The sequence below is a fragment of the Myotis yumanensis genome, unplaced genomic scaffold, assembly GCF_028538775.1.
Source record: "Myotis yumanensis isolate MYYU_CA2020_CCGP unplaced genomic scaffold, mMyoYum1.0.hap1 SCAF_5, whole genome shotgun sequence".
In the NCBI taxonomy this organism is placed as follows: Eukaryota; Metazoa; Chordata; class Mammalia; order Chiroptera; family Vespertilionidae; genus Myotis; species Myotis yumanensis.
Window position 1 is genome coordinate 80,888,241 of NW_027223756.1, and position 23,645 is coordinate 80,911,885.

Sequence of the window (23,645 nt, forward strand, 5' to 3'; positions counted from 1 at the left end):
TGGCCTCTGTCTCCCTGCAAGGCCTGGTTCCTCCTTTCTCAGCGCCTCAGTGAATCTGTCCGAAGGACAAGAGGAGACTGATGACAGTCCCTGCTGTTCAGACAATTAAAGGAATTGAGAGGCCCCTGAACCAGAGGGAATGGGGGAGTGTGCAGCGAGGCACCCATTGGGAGGTCAGAGGTGACAGGAGGAAGGCTTCTTGACTTATGTGTGAAGTTTGGGAGGGGGATGGTGGGCAAAATAAGCCGGAAGGGAGGGGAGAGGGTAGGTGGCTTGTGAGGGGACTTCCACCTGGCCCAGCGTTTGGGCACAGAGGGTGGTAGAGCCTGGCTGCCTGGACGACCTAAGTGGCCATTTGGGGATGAACTTTTACTAGCAAAGTTCCTGTTATTTACCTAAAACGTAAATTTAGGTGGTACCTATATGTTGCCTGACAACACTAGCTGGGATGCCAGGAGAGAAGAGGAAGAAAGTGGGGATAACTTCTGGGTGGGAGGATTAGGAGCCCCCCACCAACTCAACCCCTACCTGGGTGCAGTGATCTCCCTGTTGCAGCCCACCCTTTCCCCAACAGGCACTGCCAGGTCTGGAAATAGGAAGAAGCCCCCCTCACTCCTGGCCCCCCATTTCCAAGAAGGGTCCTTGCTACACTGCTTCTGAGAGTTAGTCCCCTCCTCAACCCACAGCCAGGCCGACCCCTGCCCAACCTGCAGCCTGGTCTTCCCACACACCCCATTCATTACTCATTAACTCATAGGTAACCTTGACCTGATTGAATTAACCTGTCTGCCCTATGGCTCCTTCCCCCCATGCTTTCATGCACACTCAGCAGAGGCCTGGGCACCAAGGACCGGCATCCTGGGAGGACATGGAGGGCAGATTTTGATTCTAGCTTTTACTTCTCCCAGCCTGTTCCTGATCTGTACCCTGGACATTCACAATCATGTACCTCCCTCCAGGGCATCAGGCAAGCAGAATGCTCAGCGTGGCACCCCGCATGTAGTGACCACTGGATGTGCTTGAAACACCTATTAATTTTGGTAATACTTCCTTCTCCTCCCTCTTGCCTGATGTCTTTGATGGCCCAACAGGCCTCCCAGCCAGAGTCCTCCCTTCCTCCTTCTCCTTCGCCCTCTGTGTCCAGCCCTCACCGACCCCTTGGCTGTCTCTCTGAGCCCATCTCTTCACTTCACCCTGTGCTCCGTGGCTTCCCTGCTGTAGACTCACCTCTTGCAGTTCATCTACATCACATTCACTGGGACTTTCCCCCTAGAACACACCCTTGTATTCCTCTGCAAAGTTATGATGTATAATGCATGAAGATGTGCAGCCAACAGCAAAGTCTCCATGAGGTTCAGCTGGCAGCATCTTGCCTATTTCATGCATCTTGTTTATTTCACATGCCATAGGTGCTGTTTCTAGCTCCATGTTATGAATGAAGAAACTGAGTGCTTTGGCACTTGCCCAAGATCATCTAGATGGTAAGAGCTTGGATTTGAACCCAAACAGCTGGACTCTGTGAATTTCTGACTGCTTCTGTAACAAATGACCACAGGAAGGTGGTTTAAAACATCTATTTATTATCACACTTGTGGCCCTGTGTGAGAAATCACACATAGTATGCTGCCCGCTGGCCGCTGCAGAGCTGGCGGGAGCTGCCACCACTCGAAGGAGCCGGCGGGAGGAACTAAGTGTTGCTCCATGCATCTCCTGGTGACCGGTAGTGCATGCAGCCCTGCCCACCCGTGCACCTGCCAAGTACTGCAGCCTCCTCCTGATCGGTCGTTACCATGTGATGGTGTGACAACCATGTGCATATTAGCTCTTTATTATATAGGATAGTTCTGGAGGGAGAAGTCTGAAATGGACAGGTTGGCAGGGCTAGTTCCATCCAGAGGCTGTAGGGGAGAATCCGTTCCCTCTTCTTTCCAGCTTCTGGAAGCTGCCTGCATTCCTTGGCTAATGGCTCCTTCCTCCATCTACAAAGCACATATTCCAGGTTGTTTCCATCATCACATCTCATTCTCTGACCCTCATCCTGCTGCCTCCTTATTAAGACCCTTGTGATGACATTGGGCCCACCTGAAGCATCCAGAATAGGCCCCCAATCTAAGACCCTTAACTTAATCATCTCTGCAAAGTGTCTTCTGTCATGAAATGTAATATATTCACAGGTTCTGGGATTAGGATGTGGACAACTTTGGGCATCCATGACTCTGCCTACCCCAGAGTGCATGTGGATAAACATCAACCCTGTATGGCATGTCCCTTCTTCCTGCTTGAAACTTCCCTGATGACTATGGATCCCAGCACAAAGTCCCAGTGTGTCTGCCCGTCTTTAGGTTACTGCCAGCTCCTCTTGCCCTCCCACTGGCTCCTGTTAACCTTGCATCAGGACTTGGGGGCTATTCTGGGCTTCTCCAGCTTGCTCACCCAACTTCCTCACTCTGCAATGCCTTCCCACTTCCTTCTTTGTCTGGCTGGGCTATTTACTCAGCTGGGCTCCAGTTGCACTTGATTCCATCTGCAGGAAGCCTTGAGCCCAGCAGGTTCCTAACCCTGTCCCATGCCTGTGGACCACACTGGCCCTTTGGCAAAAAGAACAAGGTGGGGCCTGGGGCTCTTGAGGAGAGGGTATGAGTGAGTGGGGACAGCGGGGAGTTGGGGGCACTGAGTCAGCCCAGCCACTGTAATGCTGAGCCACGGGCAGGAATTTTCCTCATGGCTGTTGGCTCAGGCTAGAGCAGTGGTTCTCAACCTTGGCTGCACATTAGAGTCACCTGGGAATCTTTTTAAAATCCTGATTTCTGGGCCTCATCCTCTGGAAATTCTGTTTCTTTGTTATGGGCTGAGGCCACAACATCTGTAACAAAAAAACAGAATTTCTGGAGGATGAGGCTCAGAAATCAGGATTTTAAAAAGATTCCCAAGTGATTCTAATGTGCAGCCAAGGTTGAGAACCACTGGGCTAGAGGGAAAGTGGTGATTGGCCTGAGAGTCCCCTGAGGCTGACAGGGGGCCAGAAAGGGAGGGTGGGTGGCTGTGGTGTGTGTCTGCTGCTTCTCCGGATGCTAGGAGGAGAACTGCTTGTGGGATTTTGCCGGAAGCCGGTCCATACTTGCTGCTTGACACAGTCACTGCAGGAAAGAAACATCTGCACAGCATATGTTTCAAGGGACCTGGCATATATAGCATATTGTTCTTAATATGTTTGCTCTCCTTAGCGCCATGTGTTTTAACCAAGGTCACCTCTCCGAGAAAGGTTGTTTCCCCAGGTGGGGATTTTCCCCTGACGTTAGGGAGGGGATACAATCCCTTAACTAAGTGCCAGGCGCACAGTTAATCACTTTAACTACAAACAAAAATGCTTAAGCTACATAAACTTTACTCCCTGGAATGGAGATAAGAAACGCACTAACCTTTGCAATAGAAATTGACAGGATTAAAATCAACTGGTATAAATACAGATGTAACAAGACAATAAACATCAGTTCCTAACCAGAACTTGGCCAGAACTTCTCTGGAGATCCTAACCAGAACTTTGGCTGGAGATCCTGGCTAGAGGTCCTGACTAGGCTGATCAACTGAAGGCTGTCTCCGTGTCATTCCTTCTTCGCCGACTCCGTCCACACCTTTGGGGACCCCTGAACCCGCTGGGGTGGGACCCCTGAACCCGCTGGGGTTGGACCCCAGCAGGATTTAGGGCTAGGTGAGGGCTCGGATGCTGGCCTTAGGGACTCCACCTGAACTGTTTCCATCTCACCCATGGGGCTGAGTCCCAAACTTCAGGCTGTTTTTTTTTCTTGGGACTTTTGGTTTTCAATGTCAAGCGCATGCTTGGACACTCTTGGTTTATAGCTGCTACAACTGCCCTCTCCCTAGTTTATACCTTTGGACCTTGATACCCCACTTCAATGTATAAATTGTGTTCCCCTACCCAGCGGACCCCCCCGCCCCGTAACCCTCTGATATTTCACGCCTTTGACCCTTCTCTGAGCTTGCCCTTGACTCCTGTGGCCCCATACCTGTATGAGACCTTGATTTCTGCATGCACCTCCCTCCATGTTGTAGGCTGTGAGCCCAGAAAGCTGGGGGTAGGGGGCAGACACTTGGACTTCCCTGTGCCCTCAGACCCCATCCTAGGTACTGGGCATGGGGTGCAGGGGCTATGGAAGACATTGGGGGAAGGAGGGGTCTGGCCTTCTGGCTCACAGTCTAATGTGCCCCCTGCCACCTCCCAGATTTTTGTGTTGTTCTTTGCATGCATTTTCTGTGTGTGAATGTGCATCTTGAGTTGTGGTTTTCTTACCCTTTTTATTCTGTTTTCCATTTTGTTTTTTCCTTCATTGCATCCCTCCATCGGCCCATAATGTACTTTGTCTATATTCTACACCCCCTGCAGTCTTGGGGTAAGTGAGGCCTCCAAAGGAGGAGGAGGGCTCCCCCAGTCTGCCCAGTGGCCCTGAGGTGGGATCCTGGGCTTGCTTCCTGTTTCAGGCTGGACCCACACCTCCCATTGTGTGACTCGGACCTGCTTTGCTCAGTGCATGGCCTTGCCCCCAGGAACCTTGGGTGGGTTGGAAGGTGGACTTGGTGTGTCTTATGAGTGGCCTAGGGCCTGGAAGTTCACACTCCACATTCCCAAATCAGCTTTCTTTCCACCTGCAGACAGTGGTTACTGAGGATTTTAGCCACTTGCCCTGGAGCAGCAGAGAAAGCAGCTTCAGCAGCAGCTGGAGGAGCATAATTGTGAACTACAGAACGAGATTGACCAGAGGTAAGGGAGAGGGAGGCAGGCAGAGAGGAAAGTAAAACAGTGAAGACAGCCCTAGCCGGTTTGGCTCAGTGGATAGAGCCTGGGCCTGAGGACCAAAGGGTCCCGGGTTGGATTCAGAGCAAGGGCAGGTACCTCGGTTTCTGGCTCCTCCCCAGCCCGGCCCTGGTCGGGGCTCCTGTAGGAGGCTGCCAGTCCATGTGTTTCTCTCACATCCATGTTTCTCTGTCTTTGCCTCTCTCTTCCACTCTCCCTAAAAATCAATGGAAAAATATCCTCAGGTGAGGATTAACAACAACAACAAAATAGTAAAGACTTACAGACGTTCCTCCACTTACCATGCAGTTGCATCCAATGAACTGAAAACACCAAGTCAAATGCATTTAGTACTACAGTGCATAGTGCCGGTTGTTTACCTCATGACTGGCTGACTGGCAGCTCTGCCTCTCTGCTGCTGCCAGCATCACCACAGAGTATCACACTGCATGTCACTGGCTGTACAAAAGGTCAGCATTCCAAGTATGGTTTCTGCTGAATGGGTATAGGTTTCTGCACCATCGTCTGTACATTGAAATGGCACTCAAACCTCCCCACAAGCCCCAATCTCTGATGGTTATACAGGTGATTCCTACCCCACTCATCAGAAACAGGTCCTTCCCATCTTATGCAGCTCATTCCAGCACAGACAGGAGTGGATGCCACCAGCACATTCTGGAGTCTGGTGGAATCTCTATTTTAGAATCACTTAGCAAGAATTCAAGAAAATAGAAGTATGGGCTCATTTTACTTCACTTATGATCTTAGATGCAAAATCCTACCCAAGCAACTAAAAGGGTGTATTTTAAAACTAAAACATCATGCAGTGGTCATGGTTGCACAACAATGTGAATGTACTTTATGCCATGGAACTGTACATTTGCCACAAATGAACCAAAAATGGTTCAAGTGGGATTTTTATGTTCTTTATATTTTATCAAAATAAAACATAAAAAGATTTTTAAATTTTTATTGTTGAGAGTATTATAGCTGTCCATATTTTCCCCCCAATGACTCCCTCCACCCAGTTCCCACCCTATTGTCTCTGTCTGTTGGTAATGCATATATGCATTTAAGAACTTTGGTTAATCTCTTCCTACCCCCCTACCCACCTTCCCTCTGAGACTCATCAGTCTGTTCCATGTTTCTATGCCTCTGATTCTATTTTATTCATCAGTTTATTTAGTTCCTTAGATTTCTTGTTCATTTATTTTGAGTTTTAGATTTAATTGTTGATAAATATATTTATTGCCATTTTATTGCTCATATTTTTAATCTTTTCTTCTTCTTCTTCTTCTTCTTCTTCTTCTTCTTCTTCTTCTTCTCCTCCTCCTCCTCCTCCTCCTCCTCCTCCTCCTCCTCCTCCTCCTCTTCTTCCTCCTCCTTCTAGAATACCATTCAGCATTTCATGTAGTACTGCTTTGGAGGTGATGAACTCCTTTAGCTTTTTCTTGTCTGTGAAGCTCTTTATCTGACATACAATTCTAAATGATAGCTTTGCTGGGTAGAGTAATCTTGGTTGTAGGTCCTTGCCTTTCATCACTTTGAATATTTCTTGCCACTCCTTTCTGGCCCATAAAGTTTATGTTGAGAAATCAGCTAAGAGTTATATGGGGGTTCCCTGGTAGGTAACTAACTGCTTTTCTATTGCTCTTTTTAAAATTTTTGCATGTCTTTAACCTTTGGCAGTTTAATTGTGATGTGTCTTGGTGCAGACCTCTTTGGGACTCATCTTGTTTGGGACTCTCTGTGCTCCCTTGACTTGTATGTCTTTTCCTTCAACTAATCAGGGAAGTTTTCTGTCATTTTTTTTTTCAAAGAGGTTTCCAATTTCTTTATCTCTCTCTTCTCCTTCCAGCACCCTCATGATGAAAATGTAGGTATGCCTCAAGCTGTCCCAGAAGCTCCTTACACTATCTTCATATTTTTGGAATTCTTTTTTCTTTCTGCTGTTCTGATTGGGTGTTTTTTGCTTCCTTATATTCTAAATCACTGGTATGATTCTCAGCGTCATCCACTCTACTGTTGATTCCTTTTCATGCTGTTGAAGTTCTTATAATTTCCTTGAATATCCTTATAAGCACTGTTTTGAACTTTGTATCTGATCATTTGCTTGCCTCCATTTCATTTAATTCTTTAACTGAATACTTCTCCTGTTCTTTCATTTGGAACCTGATTTTTTTTCTCCACATTTTGGCTGCTTCCCTATGTTTGTTTCTGTATATTAGGTAGAGCTGCTACATCTCCCAGACTTTGTATAGTGGCCTTGTGTAGTAGGTGTCCTGTATGTCCCAGGGGTGCAGCCTCCTCAGTCACCTGAGCTGGGTGATCCAGGTGTGCCCCTGTGTAGGCTGTGTACACTGTTGTGTGGTAGTTGAGGCTTGATTGCTGTTGGCATCACTCTTAGGGATTGAGCCTCAGGCCAATAGGCTATGAGGATGAACTGTGACTACAGCAAAGGAGCTGCTGTGCAGGAGGGGCTTTGGTGCTCACTGAATTTGCCCCTTGAACATGTTGCTTTTGGAGGTGGTAGGGTTGTAACCTGGTGTGAATGTTCCTCCATGTCTTGTGTGGTTCTGGGTTCAGGCTCTGGAAGAGGAGCCGCATGCAAATGAAAGAGACAAATAAGAAATAAAAATTTGGAAATTGGGGGGCCAGGCATGAGCCCATCCCAAGAGGAAGGATTCTGCTTGTGCTCAGGCCTTACCATCCTTTTATTCAGTTTGGGATACACCTATAGCCCTTAGGCAGGCAATTTCCAGTAACAGACAGACTATCTTATCAGTAAGGATTTACATGACTATCTGGTGGGAAAGTTGCTTCAGCTACCATTGTCTGTACTGAACAGTGGGTGCATAGCCCTGACCTTTGACAGGGCTTCAAGGGTCACCAGTATTCTGGGTTCCTTGTCCACACCTCTCTGCTAGAGAAGATAATAGGCAGCTTCCCATAATCTGGCATGGTCTGATACTGTCCACTGGGTACACTGGCTCTGTTGCCTCGGGGAAGATGCAAAGTCAGGCACTGCCTGTGCCCTGCCTGAGGCCACCTAGCATGAGCTACAGAGCAATCTGCAGATGGCTGCTACTTGTGTTGGACTTGGAGGTACCCAGGAGAAACCAAGCTGTGAACTAAGGTGGGCTGCTGCTAAAGCTGGACCTGGGGCCACTTCCAAGTGGTAGGGGATACACAGAGGCCATATGCTGCTTATTTGAGAGATTTTAGGAAAGTCTGAAGCATGAGGCAAGAGAGGCCAGTTGTATGGTAAAGCCACTGGAAACAGGTTGGATGAGCCCAGAATTGGGTGAAGTAAGGTGTTAGGGAATTACCAGGTTGGACAAACAGTATAAGCCAGGTTGATGGAGACTCAGATATGGGGCCTGCTTGTCAGCTCTGCGTGTGTGTGTGTGTGTGTGTGTGTGTGTGTGTGTGGTGTGTGGTGTGTGTGTGTGTGTGTGGTGTGTGTCTGAGAAGGAACAATGACCTCTGCCAGCACTTCTGTCTGGCTATAATCTGCTCCCCCAGCTCTCACCCTGATGCAAGACAATTCAGTTCCTCCTTGTATGTCCCTGGTTCCTTTCAGTTCCAGCGCTGAAGCTGCTGCCTCAGTGCTGGAACTCAGAGAGCATGAGTCCAAGTAAGTTTTGTGCATGGGCGCTTTAAGAGGAACTACCTGGGACTCCAGCGACCTCTGTATTATTCAGCCACAATCCACACTGGTTTTTACAGTTATAAGTTATGAGGATTTTTCTTCCTGGCACTGGAACCCTAGGCTGGGAGGTTTGGTGTGGGGCTGAGACCCCGTGCTCCTCAGGGGGAACCTCTCCAGCCAAAATGTCCTTCCCAATTTTAAACTGCCACACATGGTTGTGGGACTAGCCCATTCCTCATCTCTGCCCCGCCTACCAGTCTGGATGTGGCTTCTTTAAATTCCCAGCTGTTGAACTTCCATTCAGCTGGATTTCAGGTGTTTCTGAATGCTGGTTGTTCTGCAGTTTTGTTGTATTTTTTATGTGGTTGTGGGAGGATTCAAGTCCTACATTTGTCACCACCATCTTGACCAGAAGTCAATGTCTGACTTTTGTATATTGAACCATCCTTGCATTCTGAAAATAAATCTCACGCAGTCATGGTGAATGGCCCTTTTAACATGCTGTTGGGCTGGGTTTCCTGGTATTTTGCTGGCAGATTTCTGCATCTATATTCACAAGTGATATTTATCTGTAGTTTCCTTTCCTTGTGATGCTATTGTCTTGCTTTGGTAACAAGGTAACACTCTCCTCAGAATGAGTTAGAAGTGTTTCTTCCTCTTTGGTATTTTTAGGGAGAAGAGTTTGAGAGAGATTGGTATTAATTCTTAATTACATCTTTGGTAGAATTCACCATTGAAGCCATCTATCCTGGGCTTTTCTTTCTTGGGAGGTTGTTTTTTTTTTTTTAATATATTTTATTGATTTTTTACAGAGAGGAAGGGAGAGAGATAGAGAGTTAGAAACATCGATGATAGAGAAACATTGATCAGCTGCCTCCTGCATATCTCCCACTGGGGATGTGCCCGCAACCCAGGTACATGCCCTTGACCAGAATCGAACCTGGGACCCTTCAGTCCGCAAGCCGACGCTCTATCCACTGAGCCAAACCGGTTTCGGCGCTTGGGAGGTTTTTGATTAGTGCTTTACTCTTCTTCTTTATAATAGATCTACTAGAAGCCCAGTACATGAAATTTGTGCATGGATGTGGGGGTTCTCTCAGCCCAGCCTGCATCCTCTCCAATTGGGGACCCTTTGGGGGATGTCCGCCTGCCACGTGGGATTGAGCCTGAATGGGCAGTCGGACATCCCTCTCGCTATCTGGGACTGCTGGCTCCTAATTGCCCTCCCCTGCTGGCCTGATCTCACCACCAACTGCCCTCCTCTACAGGGCTGATCTCACCCCCATCTGCCCTTTTCTACTGGCCAATTTGGTTCAAATTGGTCTGTTTCTATGCCAGTCAGTGCCAAAAGCTCTGCCTCCTAGGCAGCCATTGGCTCCCCACAGCACACAGATTTGGTTTTGATTGGTTGCATTCTATGCCAATCAACGTCAAAAGCTCCATCTCCTAGCCTGCCATTGGTTCTTCACAGCACCTACATTTGCTTCTTTTAGGTCAGTTTCTATGCCACCCAATGCCAAAACCTCCAACTCTAGGCAGCCATTGGTTCTTGGTCAGTTTCTATGCCAGTCAGTGTCAAAAACTCACCTCCTAGATGGACATTGGCTCCCCACATCAACCAGATTTGGTTCTGATGGGTTGGTGTCTATGCCAGTCAGTGTCAGAAACTCCACCTCCTAGGCAGCCATTGGTTCTTCACTACCCACATTTGATTCTGATTGGTCTATGTCTATGTCAGTCAGTTTCAAAAGCTCCGCCTCCTAAGCAGCTATTGGTTCTTCCCAGCAACCAATTTTGGTTCTGATTGGTTGTTTCCTGTGCCAGTCAGCATCAATAGCTCCACTTCCTAGGCAGCCATTGGCTCCACACAGCACCCAGGTTTGGTTCTGATTGGTTGGTTCCTATGCCAATCAGCCTCAAAAGCTCTGCCTGCTAGGCAGGCATTGGCCCCCATAGTACCCGGATTTGGTTCTGATTGGTTGGTTTTTATGCCTGTCAGCATCAAAGCTCTGCCTCCTAGGCAGCAATTGGCTTTTCATAGCACCCAGCTTTGGTTCTGATTGGTAGGTTTCTATGCTAGTCAGTGTCAATAGCTCCACCTCCTAGGCAGCCATTGGTTCTTCCCAACAACCACATTTGGTTCGATTTGTTGGTTCCTGTGCCAGTCAGCATCTATAACTCCACCTCCTAGGCAGCCACTGGCCCCCACAGCACCCAGATTTGGCTCAAATTGGTCAGTTCCTATTCCTGTCAGCATCTCTGGGCCTATCTCTGAGCCTGATCAGAGAGGTGGGTTGAGTCCCCATGGAAGCCCAAAGGCTGGCAACCCGCCCCCCCCCCCGCCCCCCCCCCCCCCCCCGCCCCCCTCAAAAAGAAAGGAGAGAAAGTGTGGCAAGTACTGATCAACAGCTGAGACTAGGCTGCGGATCAGACCTTGCGTCTCCCTCTGGGTCTCAGCCCCCTGGGCAGTCAGTGCTGGGTCCCAGGCTGCAGTGGGCAGTCAGGGGTGGGTCACTATGGCCACCGAGCGCTTCCTGAAGGACTTCCGGGTTGGTCAATGTTCAGTCGTGATCATCACAACCCTGGGTTTTTATATATTAGGATTCAGATTTTTTATTTCATCTTGAATCAGTTTTGGTAGATTTTGTATGTCTAAGAATCTATCCCTTTTATCTAGGTTATCTAATTTGTTGGCATTGAACTTTTAATAATATTCTCTTATAATCCTTTTTTATTTTTTAAAATTAGTAGTAATGTTCTCATTTTCATTTCTGATTTTGGTAATTTGAGTTGTCTCTCTCCCCTCCCCCTCTTTCTTGCTATCTCCCCCCCCTTCCTCCCTCCCTCTCTCCCTCCCTCCCTGCCTCTGTCCCTCTCTTTATTAGATAATACCAGTTTCCAAAGCAGTCATTATGATCTCATCTTCACAAGTCAAATGTGAGAATTTCTGTTGCTTTCTATTATAGCAGTCTTAAATTCTAGCTGTTCTATAATGAGATCCCCATGTGATTTTAATTGCATTTTCTTGATGGGTAGTATGGTTGAGCACTCTTTCATGTTTATTGTTTGCTTATTGTTTTATGTGAAGCATTGTTTCGTATCTTTTTCTTTTCAATTTATAGGAATTCTTTATTTACTCTGGAAATGAGCCCTTTGCCAATTATATTTTTGCAAAATATCTTTTCTCACCCTGTGCATTACCTTTTTGTTCACTGAAATGGTGCCTTTGTAAAACAGATCTTAACTTAAATGTAATCTAGCAATAATACTTAATTTAATAATACTTTTCTTTATATTTAGTTTTTTTTATGTTAAAAATCTTTACTTACCATAACATAGATATTCTCTTACCTTTCACTTATACATTTACATTCTACCTGGTTGTAGTCTCTTCTTGAACTAACCACACTTTCTAAATTACTCTATATAACATGTCTTCATATCTGGAAGAGTAATATATATTTTTAATTTTTATTTTTTGTTAATCCTTGCCTGGGGATATTTTTTCTATTGATTTTTTTAGAGAGAGTGGAAGGAAGGGAGGGAGGTGGAGGGAGAGAGAGAGAGAGAGAGAGAGAGAGAGAGAGAGAGAGAGAGAGAACATTGATTGGTTGACTCCTATATACTCCCCAACCAGGACCGGTGATCAGCCCTGTAACCCAGGTCCGCGCCCTTGACCAGGAATCAAACCTGCCACTCTTTGGTGTGTAGATCAACACTCTCACCACTGAGCAACACCAGACAGTGCCAGAGTAACTCTATTTTGTTCTTCTTCTTGAAGATTGAGCATAGGCTAATGCACCCCTAGATATATACCCAACATAAATGCACAAAAAGGCACTTATGAGAAAGCCTCAATTTCCTTCACAAACTCATATGCAAAAGTTATAATGAAAATATTAGCAAGAGGGGTGGGAGAAGGTAGAACAGGGTAAAGAGAGGACAAATAGTGATGGAAGGAGACCTGACTTGGGGTGGTGAACACACAATACAATATACGGATGATGTATTATAGAAGTGTACACCTGAAACTTATGTACTTTTATTAACCGATGTTACCCCAATAAAGTAAATGATGAATAAATAAATAGATAATAAAGTAATAAAAAGAGAAAAATATTATCATGCACCCAAAAATATATACAAGTGCCAGTAGGCATAGGAAAAGGGGCTCAACATCACTAACCTTCAGGCAAATGCAAATCAAAACCACAGTGAGATATCACTTCACACCTGCTAGGATGGCTAGTATAAAAAACAACAACAGCCAGGCCTGCAGGCTTGGCTCAGTGGATGAGCATTGATCTAAGAACCAAGAAATCACAGTTTGATTCCTGGTCAGGGCGCATGCCTGGGTTGCAGGCTTAATCCCCATTTGGGGCATGCAGGAGGCAGCCATTCAATGATTCTCTCTCATCATTGATGTTTCTATCTCTTTCTCCCTCTCCCTTCCTCTGAAATATATATATTTTAAACACAAAGGATAACAGGTATTGTTGAGGATGTGGAGAGGTTAAAACTCTTGTGCACTCTTGGTGGGAATGCAAAATGATGCGGCTACAATGGAAAACAGTATGTATATTCCTCCAACCTTACCATCAATCAATCCTTCTTCTGGGTATAAACTCAAATAATTGAAACCAGGATCTTGATGAGATGCCTGTACTTCCATGTTCACTGAAGCATTATTTACAAAAGCAAATACATGGTAACAACCTAAATGCTCATCTAGAAATGAGTGAACAAACAAAATGTAGTCCATCCAGACAACGAAATATTGCTCAGCTGTAAAAAGGAAGGAATTCTGACACAGGCTACAACATGGATGAACCTTGAGGACATTATGCTCCATGAAATGAACCAGACATGAAAGAACAAATACTATGTGATTCTGCTATATGACGTCCCTAGAGGAGTCAGAACCGTAGAGACAGAAAGTAGATGGTAGGAGACAGGGTCTGGGCAGAGGAATGGAAAGTTATTGTTTAATGGCGACAGAGTTTCAGTTTGGAAAAAGAAATGAGTCCTAGAGATCGCCCATGCTGCATAAGGCATATAGTTAACAAGACTGTATTACATGCTTAAATTTTTAAAAGAATGCCAATCGTTTTTTTTTTTTAAAAGAAGGGTAATCTTAGATTATATGTTCTTATCACACACAGAATAGAAGGAAGGAGGAAAATTTTTAGAGATGATGGTTAATCTGGTAGCATTGATTATGGTGACAGTTTTACAGGTGTTTGCTTATCTTCAAAGTCATTGAGATAATATACATTAAATGTGTTTAGTTTTTTAATTTAAAATTACAGTTGACATTCAATATTATTTTATTGAATGGTGCACGATATTCGTGTACTGTGTTGAGGGGGAGGGAAGCCCTCAGCCTGGCCTGCCCGCTTTCCCAGTCTGGGAGCCCTCTGGGGATGTCTGACTGAGGGCTTAGGCCTCCTTAGTGCTGCTGTGGTGGCAGCCATCTGTCTGGCTTCTGGCTGAGTGGCACTCTCCCTGTGGGAGTGCACTGACCATCAGGGGGCAGCTTTTTCATTAAGCATCAGAGCAACAACTTGTTCCACTGTACAGTTGATTTGCATAGTACCCTTTTATTTTATAGGATTAGTTTTAAGTGTACAGTATAGACATTAGATATTTATACAATTTATGATGTGATCGGCCCAATAATTCTAGTAACCACTTGGTACCATAATTGTAGTACATAGCTATTACAATATTATTGACTATATTCCCTATGCTGTTATGTCAGTCATGCCTCAAAAAATAAATATAGGATGTTTTAACCACTAAAAATAAAGTGATTTCACAATCCTTTCAAATTTCATGATACTTGAATTGTTTTGTTCCTTTTGCTTAGTAATTTTCATTTTGGGAAGAGTATGAAAATACATTTTATTCTAAAATTTTCTTTGGTCAAACAGATGTTGCCTAAGATTATGTATGATCTTAAATAAGTGTGATATATTTTCAAAAAAGGTGTAACTGCCCAGGCTGGTGTGTTCCGTGGTTAGAGTGTTGTCCCTCCATCCAAAGGATCATGGGTTTGATTCCCAGTCAAGGGCACCTACCTGGATTGCAAGTTTGATCCCCAGCCCTGGTAGGGGCCCAGACAAGGCAACCAATCGATGTGTCTCTCTCATATCGATGTTTCTCTCTCTTTCTCTCTCTCCCTATATCTCTCCATTCTAGTCTCTCTAAAAAAATCAGTGGAAAAAATATCCTGGGGTGAGGATTAACAACAACAACAAAATGTCTAATCAAAATCTCGCTTTGACAGTGTGCGGAGAACCGCCTGTAGGGGGTGAGAGTGGATACAGGAAGACCATTCCAGAGACTTTGGAATTGAAAAAGACTGAATAGCGTGAGATTTTGATAGATTAAATTTATAAATTAAAGTATCTCCGGAAGTGTCCAAAAGGATAGGAATAAGGCGGGGTCATTTCCCTACTAAGAAGAAGAAGAGACTGGAATGAGGAAAAGGAATAATCGCAAACAAAGCAAGGAAGGAGGGAAAAGGAAGATGGAAAAGGAGAAATAATCAGAAAACACAAAATAAATCCATACATACTAATAATTGGAATTAACTGATCCTCTAAATCTACACTCTTCCATACAGTGGCCATGAGTGGTTCTGGAGTACCTGAAATGTGGATGGTCCGAACTTTGAAGAGATAACATTTTTGATATGTTGTTAAATAAAATAAATATTTAAATTCAATTTCACCATTTTTCAAAACCTTGAGGCTTTTAGAAAATTTTAAATTAGAGAGGTGGCTCACATTACAATCCTATTGGATTACATTGGTCTAAATACTGAAATTAAAAGACAAATATTGTCAGGCTGGATAAGAAAAATTAGAATCCAATAACATGTTTACATTTAAATATAAACAGTGCAACAAGTTGCCAATTGAAGGGTGTAAATAGCCAGAAAGAACGTTGGTTTAACCCTGTTATTATCAGACAACATAGACTTTAATGTAGAAAGCATTACTAGAAATAACTAAGTCTCTGTCATAAAAATATAACAATTCTAAATGTGTATGGGCTTAAAAACGTAGTCTCACAATCAATGAAGGGGAAAAAAAGACAAAACTACTCAAACATGTGACGGTAAGAGTTGAGATGTGCTATTGGTGTAAAATGCTGTGCAGAATTTTAAGACCTGGAATGGGGGGAAATAAAAAGAATGTAAAATACTACCCTGGCCAGATGGCTCAGTCATGCTATGAACCAAAAGATTTCAGGTTTGATCCCCCAAGGTGGCACATACAGGAGGCAATGGATGGATGTTTCTCTCACCTCTCCTAGTCAATTAAGTAAAAACACATATATTTAGGTGAGGTTTTTTAAAAAAAGAATGTAAACTACCTGACATTAGATAATGACAGCACCAAAGAGAGATATTTTTGAAGCATCCCTCTTGAGCTTGATAGCTTAAGGAGACAAAAAAGCAAAGATATTAATTTCAAAAGTGTGTGAACAAGCTTGATCTCGTGGTCTCACATATGAAACATGCAGAGCCACTGCAAAATATGCAAGAAAGAAGGATTGAGGATATGTTAAGAATGTAAAATGGTGCAGCCACAATGAAACACAGCATGGTGATTCCTCAAAAAATACAAAATGGCATTATTATATGATCCAGAAATTCCACTTCTGGTTCTATATCCAGAGAATGAAAAGCAGTGATTCCAAGTGATAATTGCATGCCCATGTTCAAAGCATGGTTATTCACAACAGCCAAATAGTGGAAATCTTTCCTTCAAGAAGACAAACACCGAGGTCTTGTCGCCTCCTTGATAGCACTACCACCTGAGCTAAGTGCTCTGGACTGAATGTTTGTGTCCCTCATAATTCATATGTGGAGTCCTAACCCCCCATGTGATGGTATCTGGGAGTGGAACTTGTGGGAGATTATTAGGTCATGAGGGTGAAGTCCTAGTGATGGGATTAGTGCCCTTATAAGATGAAACTGGAGAGAGATACTCTCTCCCATGTGAGCCCACAGAGAACAGGTGGCCATCTGCAAGCCAGGAATAGAGCTCTCTCCAGAACCCCAACAAGCTGGCACCCTCATCTTGGCTTCCAGCTCCCAGACTGTACGAGATACAGGTCTGTGGTTTAAACCATGCAGTCTAGGGCAGTGGTCGGCAAACGCATCAGTCAACAGAGCCAAATATCAACAATACAACGATTGAAATTTCTTTTGAGAGCCAAATTTTTTAAACTTAAACTATATAGGTAGGTACATTGTTATTAACTTAATTAGGGTACTCCTAAGCTGGCCTTTGCTAAAAACGTCTTCAATCTGAGGGGTCGACTTCAGTGAACATACATGAACTTCTAACGCCACTTCTACAAAATAGACTCTCCCAGGCTGAAAACCGACTTCTGCGCATGGGTCACGAAGTTTCAATCGCACTGTATGTGAGCATCCGCACGTGGTATTTTGTGGAAGAGCCACACTCAAGGGACCAAAGAGCCACATGTGGCTCGCGAGCCGCGGTTTGCCGACCACTGGTCTAGGGCATATTGTTCTAATAGCCTGAATGGACTGACACATTAAGCCACCCATCATTTCTTGCGTGGACGGTTGCAGTGGCTTTCCAGCTGCATGTCCTGCTTTACCTCTTGTCACCTTACAACTCATTCTCTATCCTCTAGTTAGTGTGACCTTCCTTAGTTATTTATATTTTCTTTTATTGAGGTGAAATTCATATATCCTAAAATTAGCCATTTCAAAGCAGGTTGCTCAGTGGCATTTAATACATTGACAATGTTGTACAACTCTGTCTAGTTCCAAGACATTTTCAATGCCCCCAAAGGAAACCCCATAGCTATTAAGCAGTTACTTCCCATTCCCCAATCCTCCCATCCCCGGTCAACCACTAGTTTTCATTCTTCCTCTATCATATTACCTGTTCTGAATATTTCATAGAAATGGAAATATGCGATGTGTGGTCTTTGTTCACTGAGAATAATGTTTTCAAGGTTCATCCACATCATAGTGAGTGTCAGTGCTTTGATCCTCTGTTATGGCTGAATAGTATTCCATTGTGTGGAAGAACCACATTTGTGTGTCCATTCATCTGTTGATGTGCATTAAGTTGTTTCCATCTCTTGGCTACTGTGCATCATGCTGCTGTGAGCCTGCATGCACGTATATTTGTCATGGTACCAGGTTTCAATTCTTTGGGGTACATAACTAGAATTGAAATGGCCTGTATTAGACTTTTTAACATTTAAGGCAGCTCTCATCTCCCCCCTGTTTAAATCTTCCAGTGGCCCTTCCGGCATGGCTCAGTGGCTGAGTGTTGACCTATGAACCAGGTCATGGTTCAATTCTTGGTCAAGGTCACATGCCCGGGTTGCAGGCTAGATCCCCCAGTGGGGGCGTGCTGGTGGCAGTCAGTCAATGATTCTCTCTCATCATTGATAAATCTATCTCTCTGTCTCCCTTTTCCTCTCTCTCTGAAATCAATAAAAATATATTTACAAAATTAAAAAATATATAAAGTATTTCAATGGCCTCCCTTGTAGCTTATTAGCAAAAATAAGCAGGCCAATCCGGTGGACCTCCTGCTTCTGTAACAGCTACAGGAGCAGTTCTCAGGGGTGGGACTTCAGTGAGCTGTAGAGACACAGCTGGGGGTTCTCCTCTCCCCCTAAACGCCACTCTGCTTCCCTGACCAGCAGCCCAAACCTGACCACTGTCCACGCTCTGTGATGGGCACACTGACCACCCCAACATGTTGGAATGTCCTCAGTTGGTGACTGGAAGACACTGAGTGGATGAATCTCATTCTTGGGGTGGGTCACTCAACATGTCGCCGTGCCTCTGGCGAGCTATCCAGATGAGAGAGCTGGGCCTGGAAGGGACAGGCTGGCTGAGAACTGGAGCAGAGACAGAAACTGGCCTTGGGGATCACCCCCACTCCTGCCCCTGCTTAGACTGCCAAGCCTCAGTTTGATCACTCTTCATCCAGAGAATGTCTCCAGCAGTGGGCCGCAAGTCACGCCCATCACTCCAGTGGCCCATCCCAAGCAAACGGCGTGGCAGGGTGGAAGTGCCTTAATAATAGCTTCCATTTTATCTCTCACCCCTCAAAGCCTGAGATATTTACCATCTCGCCCTTTAGAGAAAAAGCTTGCTATCCCCTGGGCTGAGACACTAAGTGGGTGTCACTATCTTGAAGCCCTTGTACCCTCGCTCACCCTGCAATAGGTATCTCAGGGCCTTTGCATGTACTGTTCCCTCTGCCTGAAACAGTCTTTTCCACGTCCTCCTTGTCATCTATGTCTTGACTCAAGAACCGCCCCTTCACAGGAGACATCCCTGACCATCTGCAATAGGCAGGGGTTTCTGTATCTAATTTATATCTATATTTAATTTGTATCATCTGTCTATTTGTATATGGGAAGACAGAGAAACAGAGGCTTATTTTAAGGATTTGGCTCATGCAATTGTGTGTCTCAGCAAGTTCGAAATCTCCAGTGGGCTAGAGATTAGGTTGAGTTGATGCAGCCTTTAGTCTGAAGGCTAGAATTTCCACACTGCTGTCTTGAATCCCTTTTTCTTCAGGAAACCTGGTTTTTTTCTCTTCATTCCTTCAATTGATTGGATGAGACCCACCCAAATTATCAAAGGTAAACTGCTTTTTCAAATATATATATATTTCAGAGAGGAAAGGAGAAGGAGAAATAGAAACAGGCAAGAAAAGAAATGAGAAGACGGACATTGGGGGAGGGGGTAGCGGGCAGATGTCAGCTGGGACACCTAGTGTTGATAAGGGTCTTTGAGTCTCCCCTCCATTGAAGTCTCTGGCAAGTGGGGGCTGGAGGAAGCAGGGGCTGGCTGTGAATGTGTTCCCCCACCATCCTGGAAGTGGGAGGTGGGGGTTTCTAGGACCAGGGGCTCTAGGGCCAGGGGGATGTGCTGGGGTGATTTCCAGGCTGTAGGTTTTTCCCCCCCGTGATGACAGGATCCAGAGTTTGTCTATCATTTTACTTTTTATCCAGTCCCAGAGTTTTCCCTGCTTTGCTTTCTCCCACTTCCATAATCTATCACCAATGGATGTCATATAACCCACTTATGTCTACTCCTTTGGCTGTAAAGCATAAAACAAGGTGAAAAACTGCCATTCGCTGGAGCATTATCCCAATACCCAATACGACAAGATTCTGCTTCCTGGCAATTGTCAAGATTTTGCGTTCCCGCAATTGTTAACAGTTTGGCTCAAATAAACTCACAAAAATTCTTTGCAGGTTTGAATGTTTTTATGTTAACAAAACAGAAGCTTTATTGGGGGGAGCAGCCTGATGAGGGCTCAGTTTGGACAACCAAAGACAACCATGCTCTCTCTGAAGCTGGCCAGGTCCCTGCACAGCTTCTTGTTCTCATCGTCTTGGCATTCGTCCGCTTCAGGCCACAGCTCTACCCAGGTTTCCTTCCCGATGATGTACTTGATGCTGGGGAGGAGGGACACAGGGCAGGTCAGGAGTGGCCCTGGAAGGGTGGATGGGGCGAGCACACACATGTGCAGGGTGGGCACTCACTTGGATTTCTCTCCCCACAGGTCTGAGGAGAGGCCCCATATGAGGTAGTGTTTCCCCTCCTGCAACTTCAGGGCTGCTCTGCATTTGACGGGGCTGATGAACCTGCGCTCCTGTTCAGGCTGCACCTCGTCGGTGCCTGGAGGGGAGAGAATGACGCTGAGCTGGGTTCGAGGAGGCAGGAGGAGGGAGCGGAAGGTGGAAAGACAGAAAGCAGCCCAGGGCTGACCTGATTTGATGATCTGCTTGATGACCATTATGTACTCGTCATAATCATCGGACAGCTCCTTCCTGAGCAGGCTGGTCTTGTACACTGCGGGGGGGGGGGGGGGGGAGGGGGACAAACGGGGAGCAAAGGAGGGCATGGGTCATGGGCAGGCTTGACAGCAAGGCAGCCTACCTGTAAGGGCACCTGGGCACATGGCTTCCCAAGCAGCCACATGCAGCCACACAGGGTCATACAACCACCATCTCACATAGTCACCCACAGCCATGTGCACAGTTACAGCCGCCCACAACTCATCCCATACACAAGGACAGTTACTCCTGTCCACTGTCACCTGCAACCACCATCTCTTACACACAGCCACATATGGTCACAGTCACTCACAACACCATCTCATACACAGTCACCTACAGCCTTGCACACAATTATAGCCACTCACAACTCATGGTATACATAGGGACAACTATGCCTATCCACTGTCACCATCTCACACAATCATGGCTATTTACAACCACACTCTCACAGACACACACAACCATATCTACTCACAAACACCTTTGTTCACACTCTTGCACATACCCAGCCCAGTCATAACCATGGTTCCCCAGCAAGCATGGCCTCTAATAACACACACACGAGTCACCCACAACCATAGCCTGAAACACATGGACCTGTGGCCACTCACAGCCAGTCACACACACACAGCCATGACCACACCTGCCATCACATAGTCTCACCCGCACAACCACAGCCACACACACCATCACTCACACACAATCACACTTGCACGTGTGTCTCCCCACCCGTTCCTCACCATAGTCCACTCCCGGCTCACAGGCCTTGTCCACCCGGTCTTCTGCAGTGACCTGATCTTCTGAGTGGTGGATGAAGCAGCTCTCTGCAGGATGGGTGGGCAGGGGACATGACCTAAGCTCCACTTCCCATCCAGGGCCTGCCACTCATGGGTGTGGTCAGCCCTAGGCCCATCCCTCTAGGTGTCCCGTGGGTGTGGGCTTTTGGGGCCCCTTGCATCACTGCCATGGAAGGTGTGTGTGTGAGGGGGTTGGGGTATTAAGTGGGCGTGGCCTGCCACTTCCTGGCTCCTGTTACCCACCCTCAGCACAGCGGCATATTTCATTGTGGCAGATTTTGCTCAGCAATCCATCTTCCTTCTCCGGGTGGTAGAACTGGGTACAAGTCTCATCTGTGGGCAGAGGGAGTGGGAGGCATCAGAGAGCTAAGGCCTCCACCCAAGACCATGCCTGTGGGCTCAGTTCCCAACTCCAGTCCCTCAGACCTGGGGATGCTAAGTCCTCAACCCTGGGACTCCCAGGTCCCCAATCACAAAGCCCTGGGACCCCCATCTTATAGAACCTTGGGACCCTCAGACCCCAGCCCCGAGGTTGGCTGCTCACCCAGGTTATAATAAGAGTACACCTTGACTGCCCCCGGCTGGATGAGCCCCACATTAAAGAACTGGTGAACTTTGAAGGATACACAGTCCTCTTGATCGTGTGAGATCTGGGAAAAGCAGTAGGTGAGTCAGCGGGAGGGAGTCCAGCATAAGGAGAAATGGGGGACCAAAGAGGGATCTGCGTGGAGAGGATGTCGGTGGTAGGGGAGCGGGAGTGAGAAGTGGCAAAGATTAATGAGCAGGCCCACAAATCTATTTTCTTTTTCTCCAAGATTCATGGCTAGATTACACTTCTCAGCCTCCCTTTCCATTTGATTTGACCATGAAATTGAATTCTGGCCAACAGATTGATATCTGTGCCCCTAAAAACATCCCATGGTTATCAATACTGCACTGCATATTTGAAAGCTGGTAATATAGTAAATCTTAAAAGTTATCACCACACACACATAAACACACATAAAACTATGAGGTGGTACATGACCTTACTGTGGTCATCATTTTCCAATATACATATATCCAATAATTGCACTGTATACCTTAAACTTACACAGTGTTATATGCCAATTATATCTCAATAAATCTGGGAAAGTAAATGAGAAAGGAAAAAAGAAAGGAAGAAAGACAGACATGTATGTATATGTGATAGACATGTATTAGTATATTTGGAGGAAATTGCTGACAATTAATGAACCTGGGTAAAGAGTATATGGAACTTTTTATACTGTTCTACAATTTCTCTGTAAGGTTGGAATTACATAAAAAATTAAAAGTACAAAAATTTAAATGAAAACATTTTTTAAAAAATCCATCTCATGTACAATCAATCCTTTTTTTTCTAGAAGGAATGGATCAAGCAGAGGACTCTAAGACCAATAGAGAAGGAAAAGGCCAGCCACATATGGGTCAAGGTCCCAATGGAAGCCTTACGTCATCCAGGTAGATGATGAGGGTGTTCTTGTTGGAGGAGGGCTTGTTTTCCAACTCGAACTTTGAGATGTATGTGTCAGTGCCACTGGCCAGCTGGAGAAGGGAAGAGCTTGTGAAAATCCCTTCCTTCCCTCAGCCTCTGCCAGGCCCCAGGCTCCTTCCCACCAATCTTAGCCCTGAGCCCAGGATTTTCACACCTGCTTGAGGTCAGCAGTGTCAGGAGCAAAGCCAGTCATCATGGATATATCCAGGATGGACATAGTGGCATCGTGGTCTCCCAGGTACCTGGATGGGGCAGGGAGAGAGGGTTAGCCCTAGGGGTCAGTGCCTGGACAAGGGGGTCTGGTCAGTGAGTGAGGCTTCTGGTTCCCACACAGCAGCATAGAGGATGTCAGATCTTAGGAAACACTCCCCAAAGGGAATAAAGGAAAGGTGTAATGGTTAAGGCGACTAACTACTCAGCCTCTGAAGCCCAACTACATGGGTTCACATCCCAGCTCGATGTGACATTGGATGAGTCACTTCACCTCTTCAAACCTCAGTTCTTCTAGAAAATGAAGACAAGAGTACCGGCAGGTCTCACTTTGCATGATTCCATTATCACGGTCTAGTTCAATAACACCAGCCCCTCAGCAACACGGTCTAATTCCAGTACCACAATATATTAATGAGCAAACGCCTAACGGACAAATCTAGTTGCCAGCTCTTCAGTCCACCCACCGCTATGTAAACAAGTGAGCATTACAATCAATGACCAATCACATCACTTATTTCAAAGTCTTTCAGCGATGGGTCACCGAGCACCCGTCATTCAAGCCACGTGTGTGGTTGTGTTACTTCCTTCTCTCTCAGTAAAAAAACCATGTGAGATTTTACCAAAATGGATCATTGAAAGGGAATCGCCAGCAAAGATGAAAGTGCAGCACAGAAATGAGAGTGGTAACACTGGGAGTGAAATTTCAGCAGCACCTAAACAGAGCCAGAGAAGAATCAGCAGATGGTGGAATGTGGACCTGCTGCCCTTGGAGAGACCATCATAGGGGCA

At 45.7% G+C, this 23,645-nt stretch overlaps 1 protein-coding gene across 1 annotated transcript in view; it reads right to left on the reverse strand.

Annotated features, from left to right (window-relative positions):
- Nucleotides 1–19,744: 19,744 nt before the first annotated feature.
- The window catches only part of LOC139010898 (complement C3-like), a 56,200-nt gene continuing 52,299 nt past the window's right edge, over nucleotides 19,745–23,645 (reverse strand). The window contains exons 34-41 of the mRNA XM_070415952.1: nucleotides 22,798–22,885; nucleotides 22,601–22,693; nucleotides 21,672–21,777; nucleotides 21,371–21,460; nucleotides 21,071–21,154; nucleotides 20,260–20,343; nucleotides 20,034–20,169; nucleotides 19,745–19,946 (exon numbers count right to left, since the gene is read on the reverse strand). Coding sequence (XP_070272053.1) covers nucleotides 19,805–19,946; nucleotides 20,034–20,169; nucleotides 20,260–20,343; nucleotides 21,071–21,154; nucleotides 21,371–21,460; nucleotides 21,672–21,777; nucleotides 22,601–22,693; nucleotides 22,798–22,885 — 823 coding nt within the window. The 3' untranslated portion in view covers nucleotides 19,745–19,804. The remainder of the gene's footprint in view (nucleotides 19,947–20,033; nucleotides 20,170–20,259; nucleotides 20,344–21,070; nucleotides 21,155–21,370; nucleotides 21,461–21,671; nucleotides 21,778–22,600; nucleotides 22,694–22,797; nucleotides 22,886–23,645) is intronic.